This window comes from Artibeus jamaicensis, unplaced genomic scaffold (genome assembly GCF_021234435.1).
Source record: "Artibeus jamaicensis isolate MK-2021 breed Jamaican fruit bat unplaced genomic scaffold, CSHL_Jam_final contig_464, whole genome shotgun sequence".
NCBI lineage: Eukaryota > Metazoa > Chordata > Mammalia > Chiroptera > Phyllostomidae > Artibeus > Artibeus jamaicensis.
Window position 1 is genome coordinate 14,968,904 of NW_026521842.1, and position 19,508 is coordinate 14,988,411.

At 36.5% G+C, this 19,508-nt stretch overlaps 1 protein-coding gene across 5 annotated transcripts in view; it reads right to left on the bottom strand.

Moving 5' to 3' along the window:
* The window catches only part of AP1G1 (adaptor related protein complex 1 subunit gamma 1), a 76,141-nt gene extending 59,425 nt beyond the window's left edge, over positions 1–16,716 (bottom strand). The window contains exons 1-3 of one of the 5 annotated variants that reach the window (XM_053666588.1): positions 16,381–16,716; positions 6,760–6,787; positions 2,392–2,484 (exon numbers count right to left, since the gene is read on the bottom strand). In XM_053666588.1, the coding sequence (XP_053522563.1) occupies positions 2,392–2,394 (3 nt within the window). In that variant the 5' untranslated portion in view covers positions 2,395–2,484; positions 6,760–6,787; positions 16,381–16,716. The remainder of the gene's footprint in view (positions 1–2,391; positions 2,485–6,759; positions 6,788–16,380) is intronic. The other 4 variants (XM_037164207.2, XM_053666585.1, XM_053666587.1 and 1 more) reach the window with 4 other exon arrangements.
* Positions 16,717–19,508: the final 2,792 nt, after the last annotated feature.

Sequence of the window (19,508 nt, forward strand, 5' to 3'; positions counted from 1 at the left end):
CAGACTCAGTAGACACCAGAGTACTGCTAAAGCAAATCCTGCTACAAAGGCATAGGCCCTACTCAACAACTTCTTCACTGTAGTCACAGCCAGCCCTTAACAACTTATCAGCCTGAGAATCAATCCCTCAACACAGCCATCAGGGCTCAACTACAACTGGAGGGCACATACAACCTACACGAGGGACACACATGGAACACCTAGGACAAGTGACCAGGGAGAATGCACACTGGGCCCCACATGACACCTATTACATAAGGCTACTCTACCAAAACCAAGAGATGTAACAGCTCTACTTAACACACAGAAACGAAGAGGGGGAGGCAGCCAAAATGGGGAGACAAAGCAACATACCCTAAAAAAAAGAACAGAAGAAATTTACAGAAAAAGAACTAAATGAAACAGAGGCAAGCAATCTACTTGATAGACTTCAAAGCAATAGTTATAAGGATGCTCAAGGAACTTAGAGAAAACTTCAACAGCATAAAACAAAAAGACATAGAAACAACAAAAAGAGCCAGTCAGAAATGAAGATTAAAATAACTGAAATGAAGAATATATTAAAGGGAATTGACAGTAGATTAGATGAAGCAGAGGATGAAATTTGAATAGGCAATTTAGAAGATAAAGTAGCAGAAAACACACAATCAGAACAACAAAAAGAAAAAAAGAACCCCCCAAAGTTAGGATTGTGTAAGGAGCTTCTGCTCTGGGACAACTTTAAGTGTGCCAACATCTACATCATTGAGTGCTAGAAGGAAAACAAGAGAGAGAACAAGAAATTAAAGACCTATTTGAAAAAAATGACAGAAAACTTCCCTAAACTGGTGAAGGAAATAAGACATACAAGTCCAAGAAGCTCAGAGTCCCAAACAAGACAAACCCAAAGAGGTTCTAACCACAACACATCAAAATTAAAATGCCGAAGGTTAAAGTCAAAGGGAGAATTTTAGAAGCAGCTAGAGAAACGCAACTAGTTACCCACAAGGGAGCTCTGAATGAATGTCAGCTGACTTCTCAACAGAAGCTTCCCATGCCTGGAGGAATCAGCATGAAATATTCAAAGTGATAAAAAAGAAAGGGCTTAGAAACCAAGATTACTCTACCCAGCAAAATTATCATTTAGAATCAAAGGACAGATAAAGAGCTTTGAAGAAAAAGCTAGGAGTTCATCACCACCAAACCAGTATTACAAGAAATGTTAAAGGAATTTCTTTAAGAAGAAAAAAAAAGACTTACAAAAATATGAGTAATGAAATGGCAGTAACTACATATCTATCAACAATTACTTTAACTGTAAATGGATTAAATGCTCCAAACAGATCTCTGCTCATAATTGCCAAAAATCTGAAACAAAGCGTTACAGATTCATAAAATGGAACACTGCGTAGCAATAAAAAGGAAGAGAATATTGCTACATGCCAAAACACACAGCTCTAAAGCATTATTTTCAGTGAAAGAAAACTGTCTCGAAAGGTTACCTATTGAATAATTCCATTTATGTATTTTTATAAAGACAAAACTATAGTGACAGAGAAAAAATTAATGGCTGCCGGGGGTTAAGGCTGGGAGTACTAAAAAGGGACAGCATGAGATGTACGAAAGTCTACTCTGAAAATTCCACCCATTTCAAATACTGCATAAGAGAACAAGAAATTTGTGTTTATATTTGGTCAAAGCGCTGAAAGGAGGGAGGCATACCATAGGAACTATGCATTTTGAGAAACAGCAATTAAAGTAAAACAATTACGAGCAGAAAGAAAAGCCTGGCATACAGAATTGGGCCAGCAAACTAGCCTTTCCTCCTACCTCTCCCCCAAACCTTCTTACATTAATAAACCCTGGAGATTATGGTTTTATATTTTGAATTAAGATTTTTGAATGGTAGGTCAAAGTTCTTAAATCTTTCAAATACATACTCTTACTATCACATTAAATATTCCTCAGACAGCCCTGGATGGTGTGGCTCAGTAGGTTGGAATATAGTCCTGTAAACTAAAAGGTCACAAGTCGATTCCCTGTCAGGGCGCATGCCTAGGCTGTAGGTTCAGTCCCCAGTCAGAGTGTGTAAAAGAGGTAAAAAATCAATGTTTCTCTCCCGCTCTAGCCTTCCTTTCCCCTATCTAAAATCAATAAGCATGTCCTCAGATGAGGAGAAATATATGTATTTATACAGAAATACAGAAACCCTCTTAAAGAAAAGAACATACTGAAAAGAAATATTAGAGTCAAAACAATAAAAAAATCCTGATAATCAACTATGAGTGCAATCTAAACAACCTAGAGGCAAACCATCTGACTTCTCTACGCCTCTATTCCATCCACTAAAAAATAAGGACACAGAATTACCTCTAAATATTGATGAGAATACTTGACAAACCCTTTACATACCATTCTATTTTCAGTTTGTTCGTTTTGAAAGTATCATTTTTCTATAAATCAAATGTAGTCTTCCTCATAAATGAATACGGTTCAAGCACATCTCTACAAGGAAAACACAAACTGAACTTCAATAAGGGGGAAATGTATAATACACTATACTTAAAGTGAAATACAGCCATTAAATTTGAGAATCTTTTATTCAGCAAGGGCAGGAATAAGGTGTTTAATCAAGAAAATGACAAAAAAATAGTTTAACAGTTATAAAACAATACAATATCATAAATGACATCAATGTTAGCATTATGAGGGATAACACCCCCAAAACCAAGAGTCTATTTATAAAAAATTGTGTATCTATTCTTACATATTTAAACTTCAATCACCTTCAAAGTACTCTCCTTTTTGACAAAATATACCTATGGAGACTTTTTTCCTACTGCTCAGACTGTTTTTGAACTCTAGAGATAGATGCCTTTTAGTGCTTCTGCCATTTTTTGTTTTACCTCTCCCACGGGCAAAAACATTTCCCTTTGAGGATTTTTTTCCATTAGGAAACAAACAAACAAAAAGCTGCTGGGGGTGAGATCCAGTCAATAGGGAGGTTGGGACACACAGGTCATGCTGTTTTTGGTCAAACAGTGCTGAACTCTCTGCGGAATGTAAATCACCCATTATGAAATGGGCAAATGCATGGAAAGAGTCTTCAAAAAAAAATGCACTGAAGCAGAACAGCCTCTCTCAACATCTGGAATACACTGATACAGATGGATACCTAGAACACTCACCTAGTGGCGGAAGCCTGTATACTACAAGAGACCCGCCCTTCAGTAAATAACTCTGGTCTTTGGGCAGGGGGTTCCCCCTTGTTTTTAAATCCATTTCAAATGGGGAAGAAGAATGTTAAAAAATAGGGAATCGGAAGTTAGCTTGTTCTCTTCTGCAAGATTGGAATTCTCCTTTTTCCCCCTTGTTCAATTCAATTAGTTACACTACCCCACAGATGACCTAATAGGGAAACATGTTACAACAAAAAGTCTTAGTCACTCATTCAACAAATATTTGCTGAAGTCTTTTCTCTGACAGGTACTGCAATAGGTGCTGGGACCGGCAAGGACATGTTTGCTATCCTTAAGGACTCAAAAGTCTAGTGAGGAAAACAAATGTTTACAACTCCAGCCATGTAATAAAAAGTAGAAACTGCTTATAAATAACAGAAAAAATTATACTTACAGTAAGCCAACTTTTATCATGGCCAAACTAATTCAATATATTTAGATTTTTTTTCTTTTGTAAAAGAAAAAAATTAGTGGGTTTTTTTTTTTTTGGAAAAAATAATTAACTGCTTTCTGGATCTGCCCAACAGTTCCAAAATCCCACGTAGAAAGAGATCTGAAGCATAGCACCAGTCCACAATTTCTCATCCAACACCTTTAAGGCAGAACTCAGAATTTTCTGAGTTTTAAAAAGGTTAACACAGTGCATATACTATATGTCACAACTGGCCCACTGTGTCTGGGGAGCAGTCCCATTATCAAACAGTATTTCTGCAACAACACAAATATTCACATCAAAAGAGAGAAACAAATACTAACAACAGCCTCATAGAAATGAGGCTGTCAAGTGAGAATTTAACACCAAAAGAATAGTAAAGAATTCTTGGTTTTCTGTGTTTTTCAGATTTCAAAACTGATATAAAGGATTGTGGATCCTTATCTTTATCCAATGAACCTTATTATTGTTTCAAACGACCCTGGAGTAAAATTACCTAGATTTGAATCCCAGCTCTACCACTTAATTACCTCTCAGAGATTCCTGTTGCCTCATCTGAGAACACATGTGAAATTCTTAGCACAGTGCCTGGTACATAGTAAGCACTAAACAAATGTTGGCCATAATGTTGGCTATATAAACTATCCTTACATAAATTAATTTTGTGCAAAAACAAGTTCCAGAAAGATACACGGTAACATTTATAAAGGTTTAAAACATGTAAAAGAACCTATTCTTTAGAAATATCAAAATGCAGTAGAATAAGATCATGCATGTGGAAGATAAAGATCAAATCCAACACTGTGGTGCATCTGGCAGGGGGGGAATATGATCAGGGACAAAGGGATGCAGAAGAAGAGGCTTCAGCTATATGGGTGATATTTTATTTCTTAGACTAGGTTGTGAGTAACTGAATATTTACTATTTTTCTTCTAATGTTTTATATCTGATATATTTCATATTAAAAATTAAACTTGAACACATCTAATCTATGTAGTAAATACTGCAGACCACACATTCTAGTGCACATAACCTACTTGCTTTTATTACAATGTTGAGTATTTCCTTACTTTTTTTAGTTTTTACTTAACTTTAAAAATACTCAAAAAACCACAATTCCTCAAAATACAACATTTTAAACACCTGTCATAAATAACAAAAACAAATTTTATCTCTTTAAAAAAAATAAGGAATGAATGTAATGTAATGACTCAGCTATACAGAACACAGAATCCAAAATATTTTTACAATCTTGTGCAGCCAGTAGAGGCACAATAAACACCAGCACCTGAAAACATCTACTTTACAAAGGTTCTCAAGGTTCTCTTTCAGCCTGTTCTAGAATTGAACAAATCAGAAAACTGCAGGGGAAAGAGCACAGGGTGGGGGGCCAGGAGAGAGAAGCTCTCTTAGGAAAGGACACTGATGGTAGTTTAAAATGTCACATAACAGTAAAGAAAGAAACTAAAACAGCAGCTAAACAAAAGTAAATAAATAAATAAATAGAACCTATACACAGATGAAACAAGCATTCAAATAGCAAAACAGCAAAATCAATATGCCTACAGTTAACTAATACTGTATTGTGAAATTGAAACTTTGTCAACAGCCTAGATTTCAGGTTGTTATCTTAGAATTTAAAAAATGAAAAAGTTTGAGCCCTTACATTATAGATTTCTATCCTATAAAAATGTTTAAATTAGTAATCAAAAAGGAAAAGATCAAATCACTGGTAAATCTCTACCTCTGACTTCCATAATTACCTTGATTTACACTTTTTTAAATAAAAAAATTAAAGCATTTATCTTAAAAACACACATAGAGCAGGGTAATCTGAGTGTGCTAGCCAAAAGCATTCAACTCATCTTAAAGTCCTAAGAGTATCGATAAATTACAAACAGTACCACAGTTCATTTTTACAAGACCTGATTCATCAAGAAATGGTTCAGTAAGATCAACATTTAATATTTAATGCAGAGAGTGGAAAAACCTGAACATAATGACATCATGTTGACTATTAACTCACCAAATTATACACATTAAGTATGTGCAATTTTTTGTTATACCTCAATAAAGCTGTCTTTAAAAAATAAAGACAACTACATGAAAAAATAGTAAGACTGTATCTGTGGAATAAGTTATTTCTAAAAAATTACATAGTTCAGATACTGTTTGCTCGTATTAATTTCACTACCTAACCCATCAAAGACTGAGAAAGATATGTTAAGCCTAACATTACAATTATGCTTCTGTTAATCTCTTCTCTTTATATCTAAACATTTACATTTAGTATTTCAATGATTGTTTTCAATTCCTAACTTTCCATATATTTTATACTCACACAGTTTCTATACTTTTATCAAAATAAAATGTTGCTCTTTGTCCTCTTTTTTAAAACTGTTATTAGAATTAGGATTGACACAGAACACAGAAAAATTGGAAGTCTGACTTGTTAAAGTACAAGGATTGTGGATAAATATATTTCTATTTTAATAATGGTGATTTGACAAAGAATGGTAAGAAATATAGAGGGAAAATGTGTGCAATTCATTATTGAAAAATTTCTACCCAAAATGGTTAAACAAAATTAGGTTTGGAGCTTTTACTAAATTAGATTACCCAAATAATCAAAATTAATAATCAAAATGCTTATCACAGGAAATAAAATTTTAAACAGAAGAGACCAAAAACAACCACCACATATCTTCCAAGTCTCCTAGAATTTATCCAAAAAATGGAGAAAAAGAATTATTTTCCAAAAATCCCTTTGGGGGATAAAAATTTTCTTTACATAGCATCCCAGGCCATGGTTACCTTTCTTTCTTTGAAATGCCTATTTTTTCCCCACTCAAGTACAAGCTTGCTAAGGCCAGATCCTTGTTTATCCTAGTCAACTTTGTATTCCCTTTCTACTGTGTTTATTGAATTCTAAACAGAAGAATCTAAAGAACCTTACTTGTCCTTTCCAAAGAAGACAAAATTAAGGTGTCAACTGTTTACCAATAGCTGTGAGAAAGGTATTGTGCCATGACCAGCACAGATCAATTGGCTGAGAATTGTCCTGCAAAGCCAAAGGTCGCTGGTTTGATTCCTCATCAGGACACATACCTGGGTTGCAGGCCTGGTCCCCAGTTGGCTGCAAGCAAGAGGAAAACAATCAATATTTCTCTCCCCCTCTTCTTCCTCCCCTTCCCTTCCCTAAATAAAATACTTTTTAAAGAAAAAAGAAAGGCATCAGGACTCAACCTTGCTCAGTTAACAGTCTTCCTATTTATGAGCTCATACCACCTGGCTGTGAGCTGAGCCACTGACAACCAAAAGTCAAGAACATACAACCAAAAAAATGGGGCTCCTGCTGCCATGCGGTCCTTCTTCCCATAAACCTAAAGGTATTATGGGCTATAAATCTAAAAAGAATCCTAAATTTAAAACAATTTTTTCAATATTAAAATTACCCCCTTTTCTATCCAACAGAAAGACTGTACTTCAAGCTTTCTTGCTAAACAGTAAGAAAAGACTTGAGAAAATAGATTTCAATCAATTTTGCCACTGTTCCTGTGTAATATCTAGTCACAGATTTTGTTAAGTATGGCTGAGAATGATGAAGGGACCTAAGCTAACACCAAGCAAAACCCTCCAGTAGAGTTTCCATGCTTTCTTTCTCATTCTCCAAAGAGACAATATTTTCATATTATGCTCCACAGAACCCTTATTTCAGATTTTTATTTCACATACATATCTGAATTCTTCAATGCACTTGCAACTTTCAAAATACTATGACCAAACTACTAACAACACTTAACAAACAGAAAGCTTAAACTAATCAATAGTATTCTGCTTCAATCAGACTTTTACTTTCAAATATATCTTATTGATATATAAATTACTGATCTGACTTAGCTGGGTTTTCTCACTGTCTTTGTGTTTCTGTGGTTTTCTTTGTGGAGGCGGGGAGAGCAGTAGTGCACATCTATTTCCCCTGTATGAAGAAATGTGTTCACAGAAGGAAATGTACAAAGAGAAGAAAAGGGGAGACCAGTGTTAGTATATCATTGTTTGAATAAGAGAAATTAAATCTGGAGATAAGTATTTTGGTCATGGAAGAGACAAACACCACTGCGGGACAAGGACAGTTCTTTCATTAGGTTTCGCTATGGCCCAAAATGATAAAATGCTCTAGATTATCCAACTTTACATGCTCTGGTCTCAGACTCATCATGTAACTTTCTGATTATTAACAGCCTTCTCAAGTACCTTGCTTCCCAAGTATACCTCCATACAAGAAACTGGGTGCCCTGGAAAGTTGTTACAGGTGATTCAGTAGAAATGCTTACTTAACCCCTTGTGAATTACAACATCATTATTCTAACTTACACATCAGTGAGTTTGATTAGGTTGAATCATCCCTAGGAGAAATACTGAAATAGAATTTCCAGATCTTCAAGGGTTAGAGGCTAAGAAATAGGCTGTGAAATGTTCCACCACACTGAGATACCACCACATTCTGTCTAAGCAAGCAAGCTGGCATTCCTCTAAAAGATCTTAAGCTCAGTTCTCCCTAAAATGCCACAGTAATTACAAGAATCTTCTTTTATGTTTAATTACCATTAACCAAAATAGACCAAACCTGAGATTTAAAAATTAGATATATATAAATGCAAATATGCCTATTGAATAATTTCATTAAGATGAATGAAAAGCAATAAAGGCCAAATATACAAAGATATATAAACAGGATCAACATCTATCTTGACAATTATAAAATTAAAGAATTTTTACTTTCCCAACCTCAACTGTCAAGAATTGTCACAAATTCTCAAAACAAGATCTTAATTTTTAAAAGATATTCCTGAAAGGGTATAATAAATGTTAGGGGAGATTATAGTGCCTAGTGTGAATATAGATGCCTTTTAAAATTTCTGTATATTTTCTGCTATCTTTCAAATAATTAGCATGTATAACGAGTGATAAATTTTGCTTTAAAAATTTTTTTAAAAACCACAAGAATGGACAAATAAAGTGAAAATAAACTTTCAAAATAATAAGACGGCATTCATCCTAAAAAGTCACACTTATCTAAGGTTATTTCTTCTACACAATGGCATTAGAAAGTTCATTAGTAAGTGATTTAATACTAACATAAATTTTCCCTAGCACTTTTTTTTTTAAGATTTTATTTATTTATTTTTAGAAAGGAAGGAAAGGAGAGAAGGAGAGAAACATCAATGTGTGGTTGCCTCTTGTGAGTCCCCTGTTGGGAACTGGCCTGCAACCCAGGCATGTGCCCTGACTGGGAACTGAACCTCGATCGTGTGGTTCCCAGGCCCGTGCTCAATCCACTGAGCTACACCAGCCAGGGCCCTAGCACTTTCTTTTAAAACAATTTATTTATTGGTGAGAGAGAAAGAGAGGGAGGGAGGGAGAGAGGGGGAAACACTGATTTGTTGCACCCCTTATTTATGCATTCACTGGTTGATTCTTGTATGTGCTCTGACCAGGGATAGAAACCACAATCTTGGGACAATGCTCTAACCAAGGGTCCCCCACCTCTGGGCCATGGACTGGTACTGGTCCAGGCCTATTAGAAACCAGGCTACACAGCAGGAGGTAAGCTTCAATCATTCTAAAATGCTCCCACCTACCCCAATCCATGGAAAAATTGTCTTCCACAAAACCAGTCCCTGGTGCCCAAAAGGTTGGGGACCACTGCTATAATCAACAGAGTTATCTGTTCAGGGCTTCCGTAGCATATTCTTCATAAATCCAAGTTCTGCTAATTCTAGATACCAAGAAAGTTAGGAAGGGGGTAGGGCGGGGGAAAGGGGGTCATAGTAAATTAAGGAAGAGTTTTTAACCCTTATGTCTGACATTAGTTAGAAATGAAGGGGAAAAGTCCTATTGACAACAGTGTCAAAAACTATAAAATATCTAGGAATAAGTTTAGCAAGAAAAGCATAGGAATTAGATGAAGAAAACCATTAAATCAATGAAACTTTTACTGAAGGAACTAAAACTAAAAACCTGAACAAATGGAAACTCATCATAATAAAGAAAAATTATCATTAAAAATGTCAGACCTCCCAAAATTAATATGAATATAGTGCAATTCCAAACAGTGGGCCTTTTGAACTTTTCTGAATGCAACAGATTCTCAATCAACATAAATATAAAAATAGTCGAGAAAGCCCTGGTTGGTGTATCTCAGTGGATTGAGCACGGGTTGCAAACCGAAGGATCACCAGTGAGAGCACATGCCTGGGTTGTGGGCCAGGTCCCCAGTGGGCACCAAGTGAGAGGTAACCACACATTGATGTTAAAAAAAAAAAAAAAAAAAAGAATAGTTGAGTAATTTAAAAAGTACAGTGATAGTGATAAAAGCTTTTCTTAACAGAGTATAACTTTCTAAAAATGGTTATACTCAAAACAGTAAAATAATAATACAGGAAGAGGAAAACAGAACATCCAAAAATAAAGTAAACATATATGGGCATTTAACATGTGATATGGTAGGATTTAGTTCATCGAGAAAAGAATGGGTTATTTAGTCCTGGCATTATTTCTCTCCATGCTTAGCTCTCTACAGAGGAAAGCCATGAGCCTCCCCCACCCTCACTTCACACCATATAAAATTAATTCCAGATGAATAAATATACATGTCATATGACAACAATTACTACACCATAAGGTGCTCCCACAAGATAATGAGGAAAAACTTAAAAATGAACCAAGGACATGAACAGACAATTTTCAATAAAGGAATTCCAAATGGCAAAAAAACATATCAAATGCTAGCTCCTATAACAGTCAGGGAAATTAAAGTTTAGATAAAACTGAGAAAGCATTTATCACATGGCAGGCCAGTAAAAATTAAGTAATTACATCTAATGATGTGACAGTATGGAAAACCCACTTCTTGCGAAGGATGAAAGTATGACAACCTATTTAGAGAGAAATCTACCAATAACATGTAAAATATACTCCCTTTAACCCAGAAATCCCACCTTGGAGACTCTAATCTGTAGAAATACAAGCATCAGCAAAAAAAAGTGATGTGTACAAGGATATTCACTCTAACAGTTTGTGGGGACAAAATCTAGAAACAACCTAAATGTCCACGTAAAAATAGTTGAATAAATTATACACAGTACATCTATGCTATGAGACATAATAGGAATATTTAAAAGAACACAATAGAATTATATTTACTGACCACGATGCCCTAAGAAAAGTCTGTTACACAGTAACATAAAAACTAAGAACCACTGCCCTGGTTCCACTGGGCACTGGCTGGTGTAGCTCAGTGGATTGAGCGCGGGCCTGCAAACTAGACAATCGCAGTTCAATTCCCAGTCAGGGCACATACCTGGGTTGCAGGCTGGTTCCCTGCAGGCCAGTTCCCAGCAGGGGATGCACGAAAGGCAACCATACATTGATGTTTCTCTCCCTCTCTCCTTCCCTTCCCCTCTAAAGATAGATAAAATCTTAAAAAAAAAAAAAAAAAACTTGCTTAAAAACTAAGAACCACTACATGTGTACGCTTATGTTAGTATACACAGTAATTGACCCAAGCATGGAGAGAAATAATGCAGTATACCTACAAACTCCTAAAATGGCTAGGAAGTAATAAAGGAATTATGGGAAATGGCTTCTTTAAAAGTCTTTAATTTTTTTTCACTTATTACAATGGACATATATTATTTTGTAAGCTAAAAAGATAAATTTAAAAAACTCAGCACTCAGCACTATAAAAGTAGATTACTCAAACACTAGGCAAGAGTCAGTAATAAATCATTGAACAATCAACATATTTCTACCTATGGGGAAAAGACTGCAAGTTTTCAATTCACTGTTAGTTTCCTTAGCATAATAACTTACACAATGTGTATTCAAAAGAAAGAAAGTGGCAGGAAGAGTAGATTTCTTTGCTGCCTGCTTAAAGTTTTTGCACAAGAAAAAGTCTGAGTAAAACAGAAAGAGTAATAATGTCAATTTCAGAATTAAACATCTAAATGATTTTTCCAAGACCTGAAGATAAGGTTTTGTATGTTTTCTAAACCTGAAAATAACCTTCACTGACATCAACTCTACCAGTCACAAGTAAGTGACCTTCAGTAGATCCATTATACTTCCCTTAGGACCCTGACTGCTTTTGGCTCTAGCATCAACCAATTACTATATATATGAGTACCTGAACAAGTTTTCAATATTATTTTCATTCCTATTATCTATTCCACAAAGTAGCTAAGTGCTAGGCACTGTGCTATGTACCAGGATGCCACAAATTAGATAGTCCCTGTCCTGTAGGAAGACCAAGGAAAGTATGCAATGCAACGAGTACTAAAAAAGGGCTACACCTCTTTGCCTGGGGGGTAGAGAAGGAAGAATGGGTTCACTGGTGGAGGGAGAAAGGAAGTATTCCAGGATTCCAGGTATGGGAAGAACAGCTCTGAGGACAATGAAAGAACACGGAGTATTCAAGGAACAGCAAAAAGTTCAGTGTGTGTAAAAAAAAAAATACAACCAAATGCTAATAAAGTTAAATTGTAAGCTACTTCCTCATTCCTTCTAAAATAACGCCATTTATTAAGTTCTCATCATAGAAAGTTTCTAAAGAAAATACAGAGGCCAAGCATTCACTAGTTGAGACAAATACACATTTATAAAACACCATATACGTTGGGTACTATCAAGAAAAAAAAGGCTTTCTTCTTACCAACAGAAGGCTTTCTCCTTCAATGATCATACAGAAAAACCTAATACCAACAAAGATTCAATTACTCTATACAGCGTACCTAATTATTTTTAGTTATTTCCCTATTCATCTCAAACTAATATTTTGACCATATTTTAAAAGTATCATGTTTTCAAAAGTTTCATAAAGTGGAAAAGGAATCAAATCTTTTGTGCAGACTTTTAAAAAGAAATGAGAAAAATTAACTTCCTTTTCTTCAGCTTGAAACTGAACAATTTTTCAATACTAAAGTTTAGTACATAGTTTTACCAAATGAAGCTGTAAAAGCACTAATGGAACTCCTCTTACTTTGAGGTGTACAATTGTGTGATCATCTACAAAAGTTACATCTTATAATCAAATACTGTATATCACCTGTTCTATTGTCTTAATTTAAACCCAAAGGCTTGTAAAAAGGGGTGTGCAAATAATTTACAGTTCCAAAAATTTAAGTTCATGTCTTTTTCAAACTGACTCCTCCCAAGAATCCATAACATTAACCTCAAAGCCAAGCAAGCTGAAAAGCCTAGGATGCTTGGCACAACACAAATACAGTCGGCTACAAGAAGCAAGCTGGAGTGAGCAAAGCGACTGCATATCAAGTTACACAGCGACAGAGGCACTAGAACAGAGAAAGGGGAGTAAAAAACTACTTGCCTTCAAGATGCCTTTAAATATTCATACAGTACAGAACACATATATTTTCTTCATCTTTTAAAAATTTACTTTCCTCCTAAGCTTATTTTTCACTGACAACATTTATAGCTTATTAATACTTTTTTCTCTCCAGTGGTTTGGGCTTGGGGGGGGGGGGGAGCTAAACTCCTAAGTATCTAGAAGTGAAAAAAGCACTTCTCAGTTCAATCATATTACCCTAAATATCGCCCTTTTACACAAGTGTTAGTTGTGGAGTCAACAAGTTTGACAAGTATTTGTTTATTTATTTTTTTACTTCTGGGCCCTTCCAAAATTAACGAGACTACTCTAGCAATGAGAATTCATGCCAAATTAAATGTTCTGTGCTACTCCTTCAATGGAGAAACAAAAACTTACACATTTTCAAGGTAGAAATAATTGCCTTTACTAAAATTAAATTTTCTAGGCAAAAGGCAAATGAAAATACCCTAATACTTTTTTAACAAAGATGATTTTCAAAACCCGTAAGAAGTGTAAGAGCTTAGATAAATAAATCTATATATTCTCTAAACTTTAAAATTGCTTGCTACCTTAAATATCATCCTACATGAAAGAAACTGAATAAAAGTAGCAAAAGGATGAGAAAGCCAAAATCAACAACTGAAAACAATTCATAAAGCAAATAAAAGACTGAATCACAGACACCAAAACAGCTAAACAAGATGGAGTTTGAAGTTAGAGCTGGAGTTTCTGAAGCTAAACCCAAATAATAATTTTAAAATTTTGATATCCGTTAAGTCCTTCCATTAAGTCCCTCTTTGTATAAAAAAAAGTCTACACAAAACTTATAAATCCTCATTAAATGGAAATTAATTACTTCAAAAATCTGTTTTGGTAAGTAGTTTCCCAAATCAACTTTTTTAATTAAAAATAATCTTTTGGAAAATACTTGTTCGACTTTTTCAATCTATTGCAAATGTTTTTATAAATCAAAAAACCTGGGATCTTGTCTCTGTATACCACTGCTTTCAAGACTACTTTAAAAATAGGCCCTGGCTGGTGTAGCTCAGTGGATTGAGCATGGGCCTGCAAACCAGACAATCGCGGTTCGATTCCCAGTCAGGGCACATGCCAGGGTTGCAGGCCGGTTCCCTGCAGGCCAGTTCCCAGCAGGGGACGCACGAAAGGCAACCATACATTGATGTTTCTCTCCCTCTCTCCTTCCCTTCCCCTCTAAAGATAAATAAATAAAGTCTTTAAAAAAAATAAATAAAGTCTTTAAAAAAAAGACTATTTTAAAAATAAAGGGATCAAGTATCATCAAGGCCTTACTGACAATTTTTGTACTGAAGTTTCACTCTAAAATTCATCCTCAAATATAGGGCTGCTGTCAAAGAAACAGACCAAAGAAGAAGCAGCTCCAAAAAGAAAATGAATTAAGGTTTCCTAAACAGTAATTTCAGGTACAACTTTAGACAAAGCAGACATTCAAGTCTGTCTATTCTTAACAATCAACAATACAATACACAGCACGTTGCTTAATAATTTGTAAGGCAAAAACACAATTTCTCCAATTGCATACAAACCATCAGTAAACAGTTTTGAATAGCATTTAAATACCAGCACACTGTGCCACAAAAATGAACTGAGTTAAATAACACCTATGTAATAGCTCTTGCAAAATCTTGCTTTAAACGTGTAACTCATAGAACATTTCAGTAGCAACTACAAGGGTATATTTAGTAAATGAGTGAGAGCATTCTACAGATGTTTGGTGTTTGACAATCCCTTTAAACCAAAAAAAAAAAAAAAAACCACACAGCTTCTGAGTAAATACACAAATAGCAACTAACATATTTCTGAAAAGCCTCCTTAGAACAAGTAACAAGAACACTATTTACAACGGAAAACATTCAATCTTCTACTGAAACAGCACACGACCAGTATGGAAATGTACCTACCTGATAACTTCATGATAAGAAAAATGCTTCTGGACAAGAATTGGAAATATTAAAACACTTGATCCAGTTCAAGTTATAAATTTTAGTTTCAGCAGTCACTATGCTGTAATTTCAAGTAAGTTACTTCTCTTTCGCAAATGTAAAAAAAAAAAAAAAACCCAGGCTAAGGTAAAATGGAGGTGACTGAATCACACCTACCTAACTTGAAATGTAGGACATCATCAGTGAACTACTGTGAAATGCTTTTTTTATACCAGTAGGTTCTATGTTTTTAAACCTTAAGTTAAGGTGTATATAGTCTGACAAACACTACCAGGAACAGAGTGAGTGAATATTTAAAATCCAACTCTCCCCAGAAAAGTCGAATACAAAAAGTCAGTACAAGTATTTTTAAAAATCAGTCACAAAGATCATTACCACACAAAACACCCGAAAGTTCAGATCACTAAGAAACCTTCATTCATTCGTCTCTCCTGTCAACTAATCCCGACAGCAGCCAAAAAGTTACTTTCCTTTCTACCTACATCAGATGAAAATTCTTCTTCAGTCAGATTTCCATGCCCAGGGATATTTAACTCCAAGAAAAGTACGTGTCAGTAAGTACCAAAAAGCTAAGTGTTCAGCAGAGAAAACGGAATGCACAAATGAGAAAATACCTGACAGCTTCCTCCCCACCTACCCCCAAAAGCCATTTAATCAGCTTTATAAATAGTTACTGCTAAAGTACGCTCTGAGCGAGTGTTTCCGCGGATCCCCTACACCAAACCCTACCTGGGAAACGTAAGCAACCGTCCCCACTCTTTCAGTCAGTCTGGAAGATCGGGAGAATTATCAGAGACTGACGTGCGCAGACTCACGAGTTTAAGAGAAAGGTAAGCAGTGCACTCGAAAGCGAGTTTAAAAAAAGCAAAACGGAAAATTGGGAAAGAAGTTGGTCGGAAGATTAGGAGAAGGCAAGGCCAATATCCGCTTTTGAGAGGTCGGTATTGCAGGTGCACAACAGCGATGAACTTAGCATTTGGTAAAGCTGAAGAGTTCTATGAAAAGATCTGACCCAGGTAAAAGACACACAAATGTTGGTACGTGGCTCCCTGAGTGAGCCCTCAGAGAAGGATCACTGCCTGAGAAAGTCAATGGGTCCAAGGAGGCCGGCACCTGCCGGGCAACACCACAGCACAGACGCGGTCGTGCGAGGTGCCTCCCAGTCCGAGGCCTCAGGGTCCGCCAGCAAGAAGTCGGAGCGGCCCCAGGGGCTCCGGGCCCCTCCTGGCCCAGCCCCTGTCCTATCTTCTCACCCCCCACAGTCTGAGACCGGACCCCTGCGAAGCTTCCGGCCGAACGCTCCCGGCAGGCGTGGGGCAAAAGGAGCAATATGCTCCTAGCGCTGCGAGTGACACTCACCGGCCCGAAACCTCGAATGAAACCAGCAGCTCCGGGGGCGGCGGCAGCACTGGCAGCAGGAACCGAACATCCAAAATGGCGGCACCCTCGGCCACACCACCGCTACTGCAGGCGGAGGGATCCCTAGGAGGAAGGGAGTTTTTAACTAAGTTCACACGCTATCACAAAAACTTCGGCCCCTAGCTTCCTCTCCTTGTCGATTCCGCGTCCTCTGCAACTTCACGTGCCACCCCTCTCCTATTATCCAACAATACTCGGACCCTGCCGAGGACTATTTGCCAAGGAGGAGGTGACTGCTCCTGGCCAGAGCGACGCAAAGCGTAGCAAGTACCGGGGCAGTCACTGATGACGCGAGACGCTGCTGTCGAGTCACCGCTGCAAAGAGTCTGAGAGAGAAAGATCCGGCTGACCCTGGAGCCAAGGGACATTGGTTCCGCTTGGGGGTGGGGATCCTAGGCTACCAGGAAGCGACCCGGCCACCTGAAGAGGGCGGGGCTAGCCAGGAAGAAAAGGAAGTGGAAGGGGCGAAGCAGGTGGGAACCCAGAATATTGTTTTTTGGTGAGCCGCTCCTAACCCGCGAGAATTCCAAACTCTTTCCTATTACCTTTGAGACCTTAGCTTTCTCTTTAGGTTAAGGTCAGGAACATGCTCCAGGTAGTCTTGGATTCTGTGGTTTTGTGCTATCTGCAACATTTTATATAAAAAGGGCATGACACAGAAGAAGACTCCAAGCCTAGTATCATCACTCAACTACTTGCATTGGACAAGTCATTTAATCTCTTAGGGCTTCAGCTTCCTCATATATAAATATAGGATTTGGGCTAATGACAGCCAAAATCCTTCCAGAGTGAGCTTTCTGACGGACTCCATAAACTAATGACCTGAGTCAAAGACAGTCTAACCAGGCAGTTCCTGGCTTGATAATTACACCTGATAATGAACATTTTCCATGAGAAACTTAAAGATAACTATGATATCTTGGCCCATTTAAAGGAAAGGTGACCTGTCTAAGCTAAAAGCCTTCGGGTATATTGGCAGTAAAGTACCCCTCTAAGTGAATAAAGCATAGTACCTGGTTAGATGCCAAACAAAACTAACCACAAATCTTGAGTTGTCATAGATAGGACTTGTCATAGATAGAAGTTTGTACGTTTTTCCTTAGCCACTTTCATGCAGGGATATCAAAAGATTTTACAGAATCTTTTTACAGTGGGCCCACCTGTACAATTTTGTTCTTAAACTTACTGAGGCATGCCAAGTAGCTGGGAGAAAAAGGTCAAGGGCATAATAGCAGTAATTATTTTTTATTATTAAATGTTGATATCACACAGTTTATAAAAGTATTTTCATATGTATAATCTAATTTGACCTCCCAACAATCTGAGTCAGACTAGATGAGCATATATAATTTGGTTTTACAAATAAAGACTGAAACTCAGAGCAACTCATACTAAAAGGCCCTCCCTCTCCCCTCCTCCATGGGGTTCTGCTATAGTGTGCCACCTTGCAAACTAGAAAAGGGTACCCACCTACCCACCCCCATAGGCAGGGTGGAATAAACCAAGGGCGATGGTTTGGGGAGCAGAATACTTATGGAATTCAGTCACCACATACCTGCTCCCTTTACTACTATATACAGTGCAGCCCTGGATCACAAAGCTAATAATTTTGTACAGTTGGCTCTCAGTATCCTCCACTTCCACATAGGAGAATTCGACCAACCACGACTGGAAAATAGTTGGGAACAAAAATGTTATATTGTTGCTGATGTGTACTATGTTGTCAGTCCTACGAGGATTGAGTCTGTACTGAAGATGTACAGAATAGTTTGTCATTATTTTCTAGACAATACAGCGTTCACATTGTATGAGGTATCGTAAGTAATCTAGAGATGATTTAAAGATTATGGAAGGATGTTCATAGTATAGGAAATTACTATGCTATTTTATATAAGGGAATTTGGTATCCACAGGGGGCCTGGAACCAATCCCCCACAAGTACTGAGGGCTGATTGTAGTAGTGTAAAACTTGAAGCCCATAATTATATCTGAGCATGGATTCCTCTGAAGTATAGCTATGCATGAACACATATTAAAGTACTACAGTTTGGGGCCCCCATAAAAAAGAAGGAGTTTGCAGTTTGCAAAGCTGTTAGCCAAAGTATTTAATTTGCAACATCACAAATATTTGCTTAGAGGTCGAATTTAAATGTTTATCATTGAGAACCACACACACAAAAAAGTTAAACCATCTTATTAAGAAAGAGAAGGAAACTTTTTTCTACCATGCCAAAGGGCAGATTATTAAAGAGAAAATGGCAAACATTGTAAAGTGTAAACTCTCTTCATGTATTTCTGACATATACTTATCTTTATAATTATCAAGCCCTCTTTCAATGCAACTCTTAACTGAAACTAAAAGCAATGGACCCAATATATAGCATGGTCCTCATTATCTTGATCACTTTCAGCAGCTAGTGATTCAAGTTTGGAAAGACTTATTCCCCATCTATTCAAACATAAACCCTAATTTCAGATAAATAAGTTATAACACATCAATGAAATGGAATATTATGCAGCCAATAAAAATGAACCTATAGCTCTATCTTTATCATAGTCTGACAGATTTTTTTGAATATTACAAAATGGTATTGTAAAATGAGCTTGTAAAAGGCTCATTACGTATACATAGAAATGCTGAAGATAAAAATGTAAGAGACAAAACAAAAAAGCTTTAACATTTTAAAAGAAAATAAAACAAGTATAAAAATGGTTACCTTGGATAGTGGGATTTAGAGGAATTTTTTTACTTTATTAAGCTTTGTTTTTGCAAGGATCGTACTGTATTTTTATTTTTAAAAAGACATATTTTGAAAAAAGTTCTTTTAGGTTATGTTGTTTTACAAATCCAAATGCTAACAGATATTTTTGTTTTTAAACAGCAACAGCCTATCACTTCTTGGCCTTTTGGCTAAAATCAAGTTTTAGCCAAACAGCCTAAACAGCTGTAAATAGTGTAAATAGCAACAGCCTAAAGAAACAAAAATAAGCAAATAAGTAATTAAATAGATAAATAGCAGCAGCCTGAAAGGATTAAACAAATTTCTAGGAAAGATAATGGCTGGGAC